The sequence below is a fragment of the Pongo abelii genome, chromosome 13, assembly GCF_028885655.2.
Source record: "Pongo abelii isolate AG06213 chromosome 13, NHGRI_mPonAbe1-v2.0_pri, whole genome shotgun sequence".
NCBI classification, from domain to species: Eukaryota; Metazoa; Chordata; class Mammalia; order Primates; family Hominidae; genus Pongo; species Pongo abelii.
In genome coordinates this window covers 50,172,097-50,188,167 of record NC_071998.2, presented here as the reverse complement: position 1 = coordinate 50,188,167, position 16,071 = coordinate 50,172,097, and the positions used below count along the sequence as shown (strand labels likewise).

Sequence of the window (16,071 nt, the reverse complement as noted above, 5' to 3'; positions counted from 1 at the left end):
CAGAGGAATAAGCCATGCCAGGAATCAAATTAGAATGTGCAAAGCTTGTCAGATTTTTCTAAAGAATGCCATTTGCTCTGCAGTTTTAAAATCATACCAAATTAACCTCTGGGTCCACATGACCTAAAGGGCTTTGCAAAACAACAACATATTTAGAGCCTCAAGTAATGAAGAAGTCAAAAAAGCTCCAAAGAGCATGAGCTGAGAAGGTGAATGTAAGCACAGCCAACCAATCAGTAAACACTTCCCAGCACAAACACTCACCAAGTACATCCCCAAGGTTGAGCTGCCAGATGTCATGTTTGAATGAAAGCCAAACTAAGGTTTGTGAGAAAGCTTGCCAGACAGAGGAAAAGTTACTCTTACATATTAAACATAAAAAAAAAAAAACGTTCTCCAGAATGAGTGATTTCTCTTTGAGACAATAGTCAAGTGGCAAGTGCTTCTCCCAGAGAGAGAGAGAGAGAGGTATCTTAGACTACTTTTCAGCTAATGGTTAAGAGTTGAAGACTGCGCCAACTTACTTACCCTGGCATCTGTGACCTTGAATTCCCTTAGGATATACTGTGGCATGTTGTACTCAGCCATGGGATCTACAACAAAGTACTGGTATCTTGCAGACCGTTCTGCTGGCCAGTATTGGTGACATTTCTCCTAAAAGGAGAGAAGATTAATATTAAACTATGCAAAGTATAAAGAACATTTTGTATATCATCTATCTATCTATCTATCTATCTATCTATCTATCTATCTATCTAATTTCCTTATCCCATTAATAAAATTTCAAAATTCAAGGCAATTCCAATTGCATATGATTCATTTTCTCTTTGAAACCATGAGCTCCCTTCATAGGGAAACCCTTTGGTTCAGTATTTGCCCATGGCATCCAGCACGGTCCCTGGCAGATAGTAGCTGCTTAATATACACGAGTTGAATTGAGAATTGAATACTTTGATAGGGTAAGCATCTTCATATCTACAAGTTATCCAAATAATTACTTCAGTCCTTGGACAACGCTGGCCATGACAATAACACATTGCACCACCACAGCATACTTGCACCACTATGGTTTGGAATGAAGAGAACCATCAGTATGGACATAGAAACCTCTGAATTGATTTGTTCCAATCAAATTCGGATTGGAATTTGTTCCAATCAAATTCGGGGGGGGGGGGGCGCCCAGTCCATTTTAATGACTTGGCTAAACCCTGCAGAGTCAGTGGCCAAATCAGAGTAAGTCAGTTACTTTCCTAGTCTGATATTCTTTTTGTTCTCTCTGGGGGCTCTACAAGTTGGGCTTTAGCTGTACTTCTATTTAATTTACACAAAGAAGACAGAAAGAAAATATCTGAAGCAAATACGAAAAAATGCTTACATCAAGTCAATCTAAGAGGTATCTCTAAATAATATTAGGTCATAATGGTAGAGTAGTATTAATAGTAGAAATCTTAAGTATTTCTAATACTATTTTATTATGTGTATTTATTTCAAAAAATAAACCCACATTTTTTCAAAAGTGTATCTGGGATTACCAGGTTATATCCTTAGAAAAACTATGTTGCTTTCCCACACTTTATTCAATGGGAGTGAATGGCAGGCAAGTAAGAATTTGCCTCAGGAAGAAAAGAAAGTCAAGTTCCTTCATACGGAGAAATGATGACACATCAAACTCTAGCCTGTCCAGAACAAAAGGCAGTAAGAATATGCTAAGAATCCGACATAAGTCAAACGGGGACACCTGCTACTCATTTGTCTCCATGCTTGTGCTTCACTGGAAACAAATCACTAGATCTTTCTTTAAAACACATAAATTTAAAAACTTGATGTGGCTTTACAAATTTAGAAACTAACAAGGAATGATGGTCCAGATTATGTCCAGAGTACACTGCATTTCAAAAAAAATGAACTAGCACAAGAGTTATTGAAACAAAGTCTTCATTTCTCCATAAAGTAAATGTCTTACGAGGAGACACACAAGGGCCACACACTTACTCTGCCCATTTCACGCAGCTTGGTGAGCATCACAACTATGGTGGAATTGTGTTCCCAGAGCATCCTCCAGAAGTCTTCAGTGGTCTCTGCCAAGGGCCCCTGGGTAGCGATGTAGGCTTTCTGTTGTCTGAATTACAGAGAATGAAAAGAATGTGTTAACGTATTTAGAGAACATGCAAAAGCTCACACTGGATATATAAACATCAACCTGGTAATAAAAAATGAAAACATTATTAATGCAATTGCGGTAAATTCCTGCTAACATTACATAATCAAATAAGAGCATTTAACACATTTTGGGGACTTCGCAAACTAAATTGCTTGTTAATATTATGATGTATGTCTTTATCATTATTATTTGAATTTTAGTGCAATGCTAATAGCTCAATTTCATGTGTCATACAAATTACTTAAGAAACAGATGTGCAGCTTCATTTTCTAGAAATTATTCTCACACAATCTATTAAATTTATGAAATATGGTACAAAACAGATTCTTTATTAACTCCTTACAAATCCAATTGGCTTATGAAAGAAGAGTGCAGAAGGCCAGATTAAATACTTCATAACTACTACTTCCTACTCCTATCCAAAATAATAAAAAAAACAAATACCAAGGGACTAAATGATGACCTATGCAGAAAGAAAATGTCTTTGAATGGAGATGAAATTTATTCTGGTTATGAAACTAGGGCACATGTAAGTATCAAGGCTTTGGATAGTCAGGGGAGCAAAACTAGATACCTGTATCCATCAATAAAACTGGCGTTGATGTAATCAGATCCTTCTACTCCACGGATAGGCTGCAGGCATACCCTTGTGGATTCATATGGCATAATATTAACAAGGCGATTTTTGAATTTATTACATGGAAGATTGGCACTGATAAATCTTGAGGTGTGAGCTTTTGAGCTGGCTAGACGCTGTTGAATAGAAAAAAAAAAAAGGAAAAACCCAACAAAGATCATTTTCACCTACGGTTTGAATGCAGTGTACCCCAGATTTCCCTTTTAGATATAAATCTTTTGTTTACTCAAAGTAAATGACTATTCAAATTGTACTGCTTTTCACATCTACCTAATCACTCTCTACAGCCTATTGGATTTCTATATATTTTCTGAAAGTATAATCTCTCAAATAAGGAGACATAAGGGCTCAAGATATTGTTAGGCAGCAAAGAATAGAAGAGGAAAAGGGGAGGAATACATTTTATAATCATACACCTGAGGGAAAGGTCAAATGAATCTTGTAGTTCACAAATTTGAAAGGTTAAAGTAAAGCCACAACTCAAAGACAAACCCAGAATGACTTGCTCCTGAATAACCACATCACATCCAATACTGTACCTTAAATTCGAGCTCCATTCCTGTGACATTCTCTCCTGTTTCTATTTGTGTCAGCTTCTGAATGTAGGCATACAAGTTTCTAGCCGGCACTTCGGTATTTCCACAAGTCACTGCTTCTAACAGTGCATCATGGATAAAGATGTATTGGTCTTCTGTTTGAACCATGTAGTTCCTCTGGGCTCTCATTAAAGTTACATGGCCATAAATATCTACAGTTTTTTCATGCTTTATTCTTTCTAACATGGCATCTATGACGATGAAGCAACCAGTCCGGCCAACTCCCGCACTATGAGGAAAATAAAGAGAGAAGAAAAGCCCAAATAAACCTATCAGAAAATCAACACATAATAAAAGTATTTTTATTATTCTTATTAACTAGATCTTACATTCATTACTTCTACTCAAATAGCTATTGGGATGACTTTGTAATACTCTAAAGCCAAAAGCATTATCTAGGCACCATAATCAGAGGACAGGGAACAAAAGACTGAGTAAAATTAGTTTAGTTTTAAAATGTAAAAAATATTAAATCCATAATCACTATGTTCCTTGATCATGCAATACAAAGTGAACATTATTTTGAACACTTTTGAAGTCATTATGGAAAAAATACAAACAAACATTTAGTCTGCCCATATTTAGAAGATAGTTTTATATATTGGTCCAGATCTGACTAGGCTATAGTTCTTGCAAACTCTCTCAGTCTGTTTTCGTTCCATGTACAAAATATAAAGATTGTTTTTACAATCTCAAGCTAAACCTCGCATGCTTCCTATTTATCAAACCCTTCAGGCTGAGGACATTTATGTGTCAAGTATGGTTCAATCCAAAATACTTTCTCTTCCTGATCATGCGTGTTTATCAGGCTGGTAAACACGTCATCAACAGGAATAGGTATATAATAGGTATATATTACCATCTTAGGTAACAGGCAACAGACAGCCTCCTTCATTTGCTACATGCTATGTTTCCTGTCATCTGTGTATCTATGTGTTCATTTATTGTCCATCCCTCATTGATCTATCCATTTCTTCATTCAATAAACAATGAAGTACTCTGCTAAGTGAAATAGGGGATACAACATAAAGATGACTTAGATGCTATCTCTAAAGAGCTCAGAGTGTATCGAAGGGACATAATACTTTATACACAGCTATTTCTAAACAAGAAAGAAAAAGGATGTATTAGTTTTGTATATGATGTGGCATTTGGAGTAGGACTTGAAGGACAGGAAGGATGAGGAATTAAAGACGTTATAGCATGAACAAAGGACAGATGGCTTTGGCCATCACACTGCTGGCTCTGGGAGCTACATGTGAAATTTTCATAGGTCTGGCAAGGCACCTGTGCAACGGAGATACCAGAACTCCAAAACAAATGAGTTAATGCTCACCAAGGTGCCTGTCTCAACTAAAATGGCAGTTTCTGTTTGGTATCATAGTGGCTGCAAGGCAGTAAGAGATAATTTTTTTAAAAACGAAATAATACCTTTATTTAACTGCTGAACAGTGTGTATCAAAGCTAGCTTGCATACAGGAGCTCTGTGGTTTGTAGACTGGGCTAACTAGCTGGGACTTTGATATAACCACTACTTTAAAATAGGTTACATTTTTATGTCCTATGCCAGAGGGCTCCTGAATACTGATGCTAAGAATCCAATCCCAAGTATAAACCCACAAATTGACATGACATTGATACATCATGCAAAAGCCTTCTGAGACAGAGAGTCCTACAAATGATAGCACATACCTTAGCACAGACCAATTGGTAACCCGATGCAACCATTAATATAGAGCGAAGTCAGCCTGGTGGTTCCAGTTCCTTGAGATCCTTGAAGTATCATTTTATTTAGTTGGTTCTAAAGAAGCCTGTTAGATGGCAAGTTTTCCCTGACATTCCCCATTCCTACCCTCCCAGGTGGTTTTAATCACCCTCTGCCTCAGATCCCTGGTTGCCCTCAAATACCCCACTTTACTACCATTCTAACCAAATTATATTATTAATTTAGGGCAGCCATCCATAAACAATAGCATACATCTTGAGAGCAGGAACTACATTAAAAAAAATCTTTGTGTGCCCTACACAAAGCATGCAGTAAGTGCTTGTGCACAAACAGTGTTTGTGAAATAAGTAAACAAATTAGTGACTGGCTTGAGAGGCCTCCACTAATGAGCAGCCTGTCCCAGTAAGGTAAGCCTACTTAAGAAGCAGGACTCTTCAGACCATGCAAAATCCTACATTTGACAAGGGTTTTGAATTATGTAAGGAGTACCCGAGGACTGCTCTGCATAGTGTTTGATCGGGAATAAAGAGACAGGAAAATCACTTTAAGTAGTCTCTTTGCTGGTCTCCTGATTGCAGTTAAAGGAACCTAAGTCAGACTCAACCTGGAAAAGATTTGTTTTTCTGGGTTTCTTTCAAAACTCCACGTTTGGCAGGTCCTGAGACTCCAAGTAACATCTTTCATTCTTTCTGTGTTGTCTGTCTTTCTAAATTATCTTCATTGCAGCTGTGAATTGTTTCTAATGGACACAGTTTTACGCAGTTCTTCCCGATGGAAACCACACTGTGAACCTTAGAACTGAGCCCTATACATCAAGTCAATTCTAGATAATGGCAGGACTATTTTCTCAAAATATGCATCAGGGACCATTCAAATGTCTGGATGATGCATGGTTCTATATTCTGGCAGAAAGATACTACGGAATCTTGCAAAATTGGTAGGAATAACTCCAACTCTAAACAGTATCAACCTTTTCATAATGGTGATTTTTTTTCCCAAAAAATAAGAGAAAAAAATCAAATACGTCTGAGTCCAAATCATGAATTGTGGGATGAAAAGAAATAACAGAGGCTATGACTTGAACAAAACCTATTTTTTTCCCCAAAATTCAAAATATTGTTAACTGCCCAATCTTGCTATTCATATGGAAGATAGGGAAGGAGCTGACCTTTGGAACTTCATGTGTTACCTTAACTCCCTGAAGAATTCTTGAGGGATTTAAATATTAAGTAAGTGTTTCAGCTTGAAGCAAGACCTTGAGGCTTAAGGTACCTCTTCAGACATCAATGGCTGTGTGTCCTTGAGAAAGACATTTTAACCCCTTCCTTATATTCCCATATTTCCTAAATCATGATAGTGACAATTAACTCTTATTAATGTTAATTTTCTAGTGAGTCTAATTATCCAGTAAATCTTACGGCTAAATTAAATATACCAAGTGTTTTGCAAACATAATGGAAAAGGCAGTTACTTTCTAGGTACAAACTCCATTTTAATATTCAGTCTCTAAAGCTGACAACGAGAAATAGGCAATGTAATGCTGGGAAAATTATGACAGAATTACTTCAGAAACATTTGAGATCTGGTTTTTAAAATCTTGCTTTCATCTACTCTCAAGGTGCTCTTCCTTTCAGAGCTCTGCCTTCTTTTCAACAAATGCGCCTTATACCTGAGGAGCTTTCTGCTTTCACATTTATCATCATGGCAAATGAGATAGCAGGCGAGGGCCTCCTTCCTACCACAGTGCTTGATGCCTAAGAAGCATTCAGTAAATGTTGGTTTCCTTTCCACCTTCTCTGACAGACAACACTTGGGAACTGCCCTGAAGTCCTACATTCATCCACGCCACACCTGGATAGCAGAGAAGACTCAAATGCAGGTTCTGAGGTGTTAAAATTTAGCACCCTGTTCCCAGCAACCCCAGTGCTTCACAATGCTTTCCACCATTTAGGTCAGCAGTCATTGCCAAATATGGTGACTTTCCTGTAGCCCGCTCGTCTGTAATATTTCATTAGCAGCATTTGACTATCCCTAATGCAGGTTCCTAGAAAAGCTTTTCATCCTTGGTTTTAAGGACACTAGTCAAGGGAGTATGGGAAACATCAGATACTCCCTTGGGGTTAATGGTAGCAAGGGTGGAGATTGTGTCATTATTCCAGACACAAAATAATCCAAAACAGGTAGTACATGAAATCAGCCCAAAATAATTGTATCATGATCCTGTATCACAGTTCCATTGATTCTGTAACAGGGTAGAATTCCTACCACGTTTGAAATCGAAATCAAAGATGAACTCTAAATGTTATCTTCAGAAATCTACTGGCATCCGTTGAGACTGTGCCTCAGTATGTTTCATTTTGTTTTTTTTATTTGACTCCAGTGCTAATTCTCTACCTGCCTCTCTGGATTCTTCCATCTGTATCAATTTCCCGGATTACATATCTCTTCCAGTCCCCAAAATGTAGATAATGCTCCAAAAGTTCTGTCCTTCTTTCTCTCAGTAGTAGTCTCCAAAGAATTCCTAAAGTGATGCCTCTCTTTTTCCGCACAAGTGGAAATCTATATTTCAAACCATCTTCAAGTTTATAAAAAATAAAGATTCTAAGCTTAATCAGTATCTTCTCCTTTCAAATCTGCTCCTTCCACTCTCAGGCTCTCCTTGACACTCAGGCTTAAAAGTGAAAAATCATCTTAGACTCTTTTTGCCTCTTACCCTGCAAAATAATAAATTATAAATTGCTATGTATTCAAACTCCACGATTTTCTTCAACTCCCCATCAGTGGTGTGCTAGAGCTAGCAAAAGCCAATCCTTACATTTTCAGGGATTATTTGCTGAAATAAATATATTAAAAATAAAGGTAATATATAAAACTCATTGTTTCTTAATTGTTTCAAATTATTTTATGCTCTTGAGGTGAAAACATCATATACAGTAGTCCCCTTTTATCTGTGGTTTTGACTTTCCGCAATCTCAGTTATTTGCGGTTAACCACACACAGTCTGAAAATATTAAATGGAAAATTCCAGAAATAAACAATTACGTTTTCAATGACATACCTTTCTGAATAGTCTGGTGAAATCTCAAGCCCTCCCTTTCCATCCAGCCCAGGGTGTGAATCAATCCCTTTGTCCAGTGTATCCATGCTATACAGGTTGCCTGCCTGTTAGTCACTTAGTAGCCATCTCGGTTATCAGATGGACTGCCCTGGTATTGTAGTGTTTGTCTTCAACTAACCCTTATTTTACTTAATGGCCCCAAAGTGCAAGAGTAGTGATCCGGGCAATTTGGAGATGCCAAAAAGCAGCTGCAAAGTGCTTCCTTTAAGTGAAAAGGTGAAAGTTCTCAATAAGGAAAGAAAGATAAATCGTATGCTGAGGTTGCTAAGATCTACAGTAAGAATCAATTTTCTATATGTAAAATTGTGAAGAAGGAAAAAGAAATTCATGATTGTTCTGCTGTTGCAACTCAAACTGCAAAAGTTACGGCCACAGTATGTGATAAGCACTTAGTTAAGATGAAAAAGGCATTAAATTTTGGGTGAAAGACATGAACAGAAACATGTCATGACTGATGGCAAGTGAGCTTGGTACTCTCTGGGGATTCAGGCATCCACTGGGGATCTTGGATCGTATCCCCTGCGGATAAGGGGGGGACTACACTAATGATGTGCTGGTGACCGTCTCTCTCTAGTGACCTCATGTTTGTAGCTTGAAATCATCCATGGGAATATTTATACCAAAGAAATCAGGAAATACTACTTTTTTTCTCCCCAGAGAGCAGGTTTTTACACATTTACCAGCACATATGACTATGCTAAAGCATCCATTCCCACCATCCAGGGACAAACAGGAAAGAGTTTCTAACTTTGTTCTTCCATCTATATTTGTTGTATTTTCATAAGACTCTGTCGCCTACTATTCAACAAACATTTACTGAGGGCCTACCATGTGCTGAGACATCGAAGAAGCAATGAGCAAAACAAACGTGATCTTTCCTGCTGGAGCTTACAGTTTAGTGGGGGAATTTGACATTAAATAATCAATCACATGAATAAACATCTAATTACAAATCTCAAGCGGTGCTGTGAGGCAAATGTGAAGGATGCTGGTAGAGCACCTTTGTGGAAGTGCCATTGAAACTGAAATCTGTTATGGGATGAATTGTGTCTTTCTTCTCAAAATTCATATGTTGAAACGCTAACCCCCAGTGTGACTGTATTGGACACAAGGCCTTTAGGGAGGTAATTAAGGTTACATGAAGTCACAAGGTGGGCTCTCTAGTCAGATAGGATGGATGTCCTTGTAAGAGGAAGAGACACAAGAGATCTTTTTCTCTATGCATCCACAGAGGAAAGGCTATGTGATGACACAGTGAGAAAGTAGTCATCTAAAAGCCAGGAAGAGAGGCCTCTCCTGAAACCAACTCTGCCAGCACCTTCATCTTGGACTTCCAGCATCCTGAATGGTCAGAAAGTAAGTTTCTGTTGTTTAAGCCACTCAGTTTGGAGTATTTTGTTACGGAAGCCCCAGCAGACTAACGCAATACCTAAAGGTCAAGTAACTGTTTGCTAAATAAAGAGGGTGGAAGAGCTTTTGAAAAGATATCCTAAAAAAAAAGTGCTAGAATAGACAATAGCACATTGGAATAACTAATAGAAAGCCATCGGCTGAAAGGTAGAGAGGGAAAAAGAGGGCATGTTCCACATAGTTATCTTCCATTTTAGGGACTGGCTGTAACATTTTTATTAAACTTATAACCACATCAGCAGCATTTATTTAGAATAATTCTGCCTTACATGTTTCACAGTTTATCTTTCTGACACGGCTCATCTATTCTTGAGTTTATTTTGATGCATCTGTTGGTTGGCTGGAATATGTCTTTGAATAATGCTTTATATAACATATGCATGGATGCTACTTTTTCTGATGCCTTATATATCTAAGAAACCCTTCGCGGGTTTCTTTTTTACTTTACATATGACCAACAACTTGGTTTTGTGCAGGATTACTGGGCTCCAATATTATCTCTTCAAACTCTAAATACATTGCATCATGGTCTTTGCTGTCCTTTGACAAAGTCATAGGCCAGTCTGGTTTCTGGTCTTTTAATAGTAATTTTTGCCCCAAGTAATTGGGGGTTGTTTCTTTAACTTGGAGGTTCAAAAATTTCATCTAGATATGCTTTAGGCACTGGTCTCACTGTTAAAACCGCAGGGCCCTCAGGCAATATTTTTATTATAAGATTCTTGGCTGTCCCTCAGCACGAGTTCAAATCAAACACGTTTTACGCTTTCCCACCTCTGGGCGTTTGTGACGCTGGACCTTCTACCTCCTTCTCATCTGTTGACATGTACTTTCCTTCAAGATTCACCTCAACTGCTGCATCCTGGATCAACATTTCCTTTTGATTTATTCCTCCTTGGACTCTTTTGACAATTTATAACTATTTTTTCAGCAACTGCCTTACTTTAGTTTTGTTTTCTGGTTATTATCCTTATGCCAGTTGGTGCTCTCCTCCAGGGCAAAGACAACAGCTTCGTTGTCTCTACTGTTTGGCAATTTCCATGCCAGGGAAATTGAAGGTGCTCAACTCGAGTGACAAAATTAAAAAAATAAAAATATAAAAAACTTTAAAAATAGGAAGCCCTCTCCCAGATCAATAACACATAGGGGAACATTTCCCCGAAGCCCCTAGCATGGGAAAATTCCTTTGATACATGTTTACAAAGATAAAGTAATGCTTATAATTTGATGAGATGCAAACAACCTGTGCTTATGCTTCACTCCAATTGCTGAGAAATAACAAACCTCCGGCACTTTTTTTTTTTCCTTAAGAAATTGAATGATGAAAATTCAGAGCTTTTAAAAGTATCCCAGCCTACTTTTGTTTGAATTTCCAAGTTCCCACAGCAGCATATATTTATTTTGTTTCCTTCTCCAATTTACTCTTTTTTTGTTCATCCATCAGTATCTGAGTGCAGTGAACCTCTCAAAATGAAGGATTGTACTTCTAAAAGCAAATGCATTTTTCTTTGATCCTGAAAAACTCAGCTCTCCATTGCAGTGATAATGACGGAACCCTATTTAGTGCTGTTTGTTTTTCATCATTTCAACAGCCTTCAACTTGAAACATGATAAGAACAGCAAAACTGATAAACCACCCTTATTTTTATCTGTTTTCTGTCAGAGTAGTTGCCAAGCACTGAGACAGATTTTTCTAAATATCTTTTAAAAAAAGGAGTGCATAACCCTGTGCTTCAGGCTAGGCCAGCACAATTTAGTACATTTATTATGTTACACAAAATTCCAGCAAAAAGAGAACAGCACTTTTAAATCGAGTCTAGCATTATGTTGGTCTCTGTTATCCCTAAAGTAAAATCAACTTTTTATTTTCCAGTGAGGACAACGATTCCACTAATGAGAATCAGAACACAAATAAACTCTATATTTGTTTTGACTTCAGCAGCAAACCAAATTATTGCTAAACTTTAGTGTTTTTTTTTTTTTTAATTTCAGTAAGTGATAGACATTCCAGTGTTTACAAGCTGAAAGACTATGCAATCCATTAAACAAGTATGCCTACTAGGAAATTGTTATTACTTCAATATTATCATTCATCCAGTTACAACATTTGTTTTCAATTTCTAAAAACATGATTGAGTTAGTCCCACGAGTTGAAACAGGCTTAATGTCCCGTGATGTGATACAGTAGTAATGTGCAAAAAGAAAAAATTAACAGGCATACAGGGACTGTTTTATGCTAAAGTCATTCTGGAGATGTGTTTAAAAGTTGGCTTTTCTAATTAATGTGGTGGAGTTTTAATGCTGACCCTTTACTGGTACTTCACTGATCTGGCAAAGAAGGAGAGCAGAATTAGGGTATTTCACACATCATTTAGTTGGGTGCAAAGACAGTAAAATGTGGACTAAAAAAATCATTGTGAGCATTTTGTACATATGTCAGCTTATAATTTGATTGGATATAGTTCACCTATCAGAATGGTATATGAACTACAAGTATTTGACATCCATGAGAATAGACTGAGTTTTATGACTCAGGTTTATAAGATTAATTAGGTGACCCTTTTAATAATACTGTGATGTGACTCTGATGAGGCTGCCATTGTGAAACTCTTCTTTCATTCTTTCATAAAAATCAATATTAACTTTATGAGCAAATACTGGGCATCTCTACAATATTTGGGGTTCACTACAAAAAACAGACCCACAGATAGTTTTCTTCTAGCATCTCTTTTACCTAGGATAACTAGAGAAATTATATTAATTTCTTTGACAAAATATTCACCTTTCTAATTAACTTTTGTATATTACAAAATTAAAATTAAAAAAAAATTTTGAACAAATTGTCATTGAAATGCAGTCAAATTTATCCATGCTATTCAACATACACTGTATGCCTATAATAATTAATATATAGTAGTTACAGCAGTTTTAAGGGACAGTTTTGCAGTCTTCATTAAAATTTTAAATGCACATACTCTTTGAGCCAGCACCTCCAATTCTAGAAATCTAGCATGGAGGTCTATGTACACATATGCACAAAGAGAGTAGAAAGAGATTTTATTGTAGCATTGTTGACGTAGCAAATTAACTTGGTAAAACAATCATGGCTAGGGAACTAGTTGAATAAACTATGGTATATCAATACCATGGATGTGATGTAGCAGTTAAAAAGAATGAGGTGAATCCATGTATTGACCCTCTCCAAAATAGTGTCTAAGACATTGTCAAGCCCACTTAAATATATTGCAGAACAATATATATAACATAACACCACTTATATTTTTTTAAAAGTCCATTCAAGATTACATATCTCTATTTGTACACATGTTAATGCACAAAACATGGTCTGAAAAGATACACAAATCAGAACAATAGTTCTGAGAAGGACTGGTAATGGTGGCAGTACAGATAAACTTTCACTTTAGTTGAAGTATTTTTTTTGTGTTTTGTTTTTTTTTTAACAAGGACAACATAATAATCTAATAATGGAATTAAAAAGAAATATAAAGCAATGGGTAAAAAGTTACTATAATAAATATCATAATTACCGTTCAATAAAGAGTTGAGGCTCCAAAGACACAGAGAGAAAAGATGGAACCTAATTAACTCTAGCTCAGGAATACTGCCTTGCTCAGTGATGGATTGTCAGAAGTCTAGGTGATGTTGGCAGCTCCTGTGTAGCCCAGACTTAGTCCTGCCATCTGGTGCTGGCTTTTAAAGAGTGGATATCAGAAAGTAAGGGGATATAGGAGTCACTGCAGAGAGGAGAATGCTTGGCAAAGAGTAAAAAAAAAATTCTAGAGAGTTAGGGAGATGACCCAGAGCCATGATCACTCCAGAAAGGTAAAATGTAGTACACTTGAGTGGTGTCTTCTGAGGATAAAGGAAGTTCACATTTCATCAACAGAGAAGGGGCAGAAACTAAGCACAAAGTTCCCAAACTGCCTGATAAGGATCCTTGTATAGAATACTGAAAGGTCAGGGATGAGCTACCAGGTTATATCCCTTTGGGCGTTTTATTTTTCCATGCCGGGTGAAAAGGTAATTTCCTAAAAAAACAAAACTCCATCTCGAAAAAGAAAAAAAAAAAAAATCCGCATGGGCCTAATCTGATTTTTTTTTTTTTCAAATATGTAGACTCAAACCAAAATCTTCCAAAGACTTCTGCATGATCTTGGCTTTGTCCGAACATTATCTGCTGAACACACTCCCTATTATTCTTAAAATGTGATTCTCATGATAAATTAGAAGGCTAATATGTTCGCATAAAGAACACCTGAATATGCCGCAGCAGGTCTCATTTTACAGATGGATAGAGCAGGCCATTAGGCATGGATAGAGCAGACTCAGCTGGCTCTGATAATTGGTCATTGACTTGAATCTGAATAGAGGTCAATCAAATGATGCTACGCAAGTTTAGAGAACTATATCATTCACACAGAGATTTTCCTTGTAAACCATACCAGCTCACTCCGTATTCTAAATTCTGTTTAGAATGATACAAAATTGCCCACTTTTTGAAAGAGGAGACAACCATTTACCAGGCCTGCCAAGTAAAGCTGCGTGGGTTGTATACTGCTGAACCCAAAGGAAGTTACAATCACATGGACTACATACAATGTGTGCAACCTGCTCAGTCCACACAGCAGGCTTGTCATTAGCAATATAAATGCTATTACTCCTGATTCAGGTTAAGCAAGATTCAAAGCGAGGAGCCACTGGAAGGTACTTGGAGGGCATTTGAACTTTAGCAACTTTGATTAGTTTGTAAGGCATATCATTTTCCCACACAGACAAGATTTTAGTATGTACACAAATGCAAGGAGTTTTTTGGTTTTTCTTTTTAAAAAATGCTATTATTGCCCAGGCACGGTGGCTCATGCCTGTATTCCCAACACTTTGGGAGGCCGAGGTGGATGGATCACGAAGTCAAGAGATTGAGACCATCCTGGCCAATATGGTGAAACCCCGTCTCTACTAAAACTACAAAAATTAGCTGGGCATGGTGGCGCATGCCTGCAGTCCCAGCTACTAGGGAGGCTGAGACAGGAGAATCCCTTGAACCCAGAAGGTGGAGGCTGCAGTGAGCCGAGATCACACCACCGCACTCCAGCCTGGCGACAGAACAAGACTCCGTCTCAAAAAAAAAATAAATAAATAATAAATAAATAAATAAAAGAAAAAGGCTATTATCGTTATTTAAATGGTACTGTCCAATAGTTTGGAAGGCTCTAAATCTGTGGTCCCTTGTTTCATTTTGTCCTTTTGTTTGACTCCTGCAAGCTTTTATAAGGCAGTGAGAATCTCACTGTCAATACAATCAGTTTACGATTGTTTGCAACACCCTACCAACCTTTGTGTTGGTTTTGTAGAGGCCTGTTGTTATGGCTTCTGATCTGGCTTCTTAAACTCATGGGTTTCTGAATTATGAATCAGTATGCCTATTTATTTATGAATGAATGAATGAATGAGATGGAGTTTCACTCTGCTGCCCAGGAGGCTGGAGTGTGCTGGTGTGATCTCGGCTCATTGTAAACTCCGTTTCCTGGGTTCAAGTGATTCTCCTGCCTCAGCCTCCTGAGTAGCTGGGATTACTGGCACATGCCACCACACCCGGCTCATTTTCCTTATTTTTAGTAGAGATGGGGTTTCACTATGTTGGCCAGGCTGGTCTCGAACTCCTGACTTCAGGTGATCTGCCTGCCTCAGCCCCCCAAAGTGGTGGGACTACAGGCATAAGCCACTGCACCCAGCCAGTACTGCCCACTGCCTCTTCTAACCCTTTTGCCTACTCACATTCATATATATGTTTTTTTTTTTGAGAAGGAGTCTCACTCTGTCACCAGGCTGGAGTGCAGTGGCGCGATCTCAGCTCACTGCAACCTCCACCTCCCAGGTTCAAGCAATCATATTTTTTAAATGTCTTTTATTTATTACATAATAAATTGAAATTTTTAATACCTTATTTATATTTATCCAAAACTTAGAAGTTTAAGATCATTGCTAAGTACTCCTTATTCTTTTTTTCACTTTTTCATGACCTTTCTATTGTAATTATAAGGTGCTAGAATTCATAGTTTATCAATGCAAAATGTAAAATGGGATTCACTTCCACAAAGTCAAACACATGAAGTAACAGCAAAATAAACAGAAAAACTTTATGTAATACGTTCATCCAATGAAATAACTATATACCATGACTGGTAATGGTCATCTTACAAGATGGATGAAAATTTCATGAAATAACACCAATATGAAAAATTTAAATAATAGTAATGTTTCTAATTTTCAATTATAAATGGCTATCCACATAACTGAATTTTCTTCTAATCTGCTTCAAGACTTAAAGAATTTTCTTTTTCTTTTCTGTACTAATCACTGAACCTTAGTTTCTAATAAATTTTGGAGCATCTGGGCCTTTGAACT

General features: G+C 37.3%; 1 protein-coding gene across 32 annotated transcripts in view; it reads right to left on the bottom strand.

Annotated features, from left to right (window-relative positions):
- PTPRD (protein tyrosine phosphatase receptor type D) overlaps positions 1-16,071 on the bottom strand; it is a 2,309,169-nt gene that overhangs the window by 24,160 nt on the left and 2,268,938 nt on the right. For all 32 annotated transcript variants that reach the window (XM_054519906.2, XM_054519907.2, XM_054519902.2 and 29 more), the window contains 4 exons: positions 3,338-3,623; positions 2,736-2,914; positions 1,993-2,119; positions 529-654 (listed from right to left, as the gene is read on the bottom strand). In XM_054519906.2, coding sequence (XP_054375881.1) covers positions 529-654; positions 1,993-2,119; positions 2,736-2,914; positions 3,338-3,623 — 718 coding nt within the window. The remainder of the gene's footprint in view (positions 1-528; positions 655-1,992; positions 2,120-2,735; positions 2,915-3,337; positions 3,624-16,071) is intronic.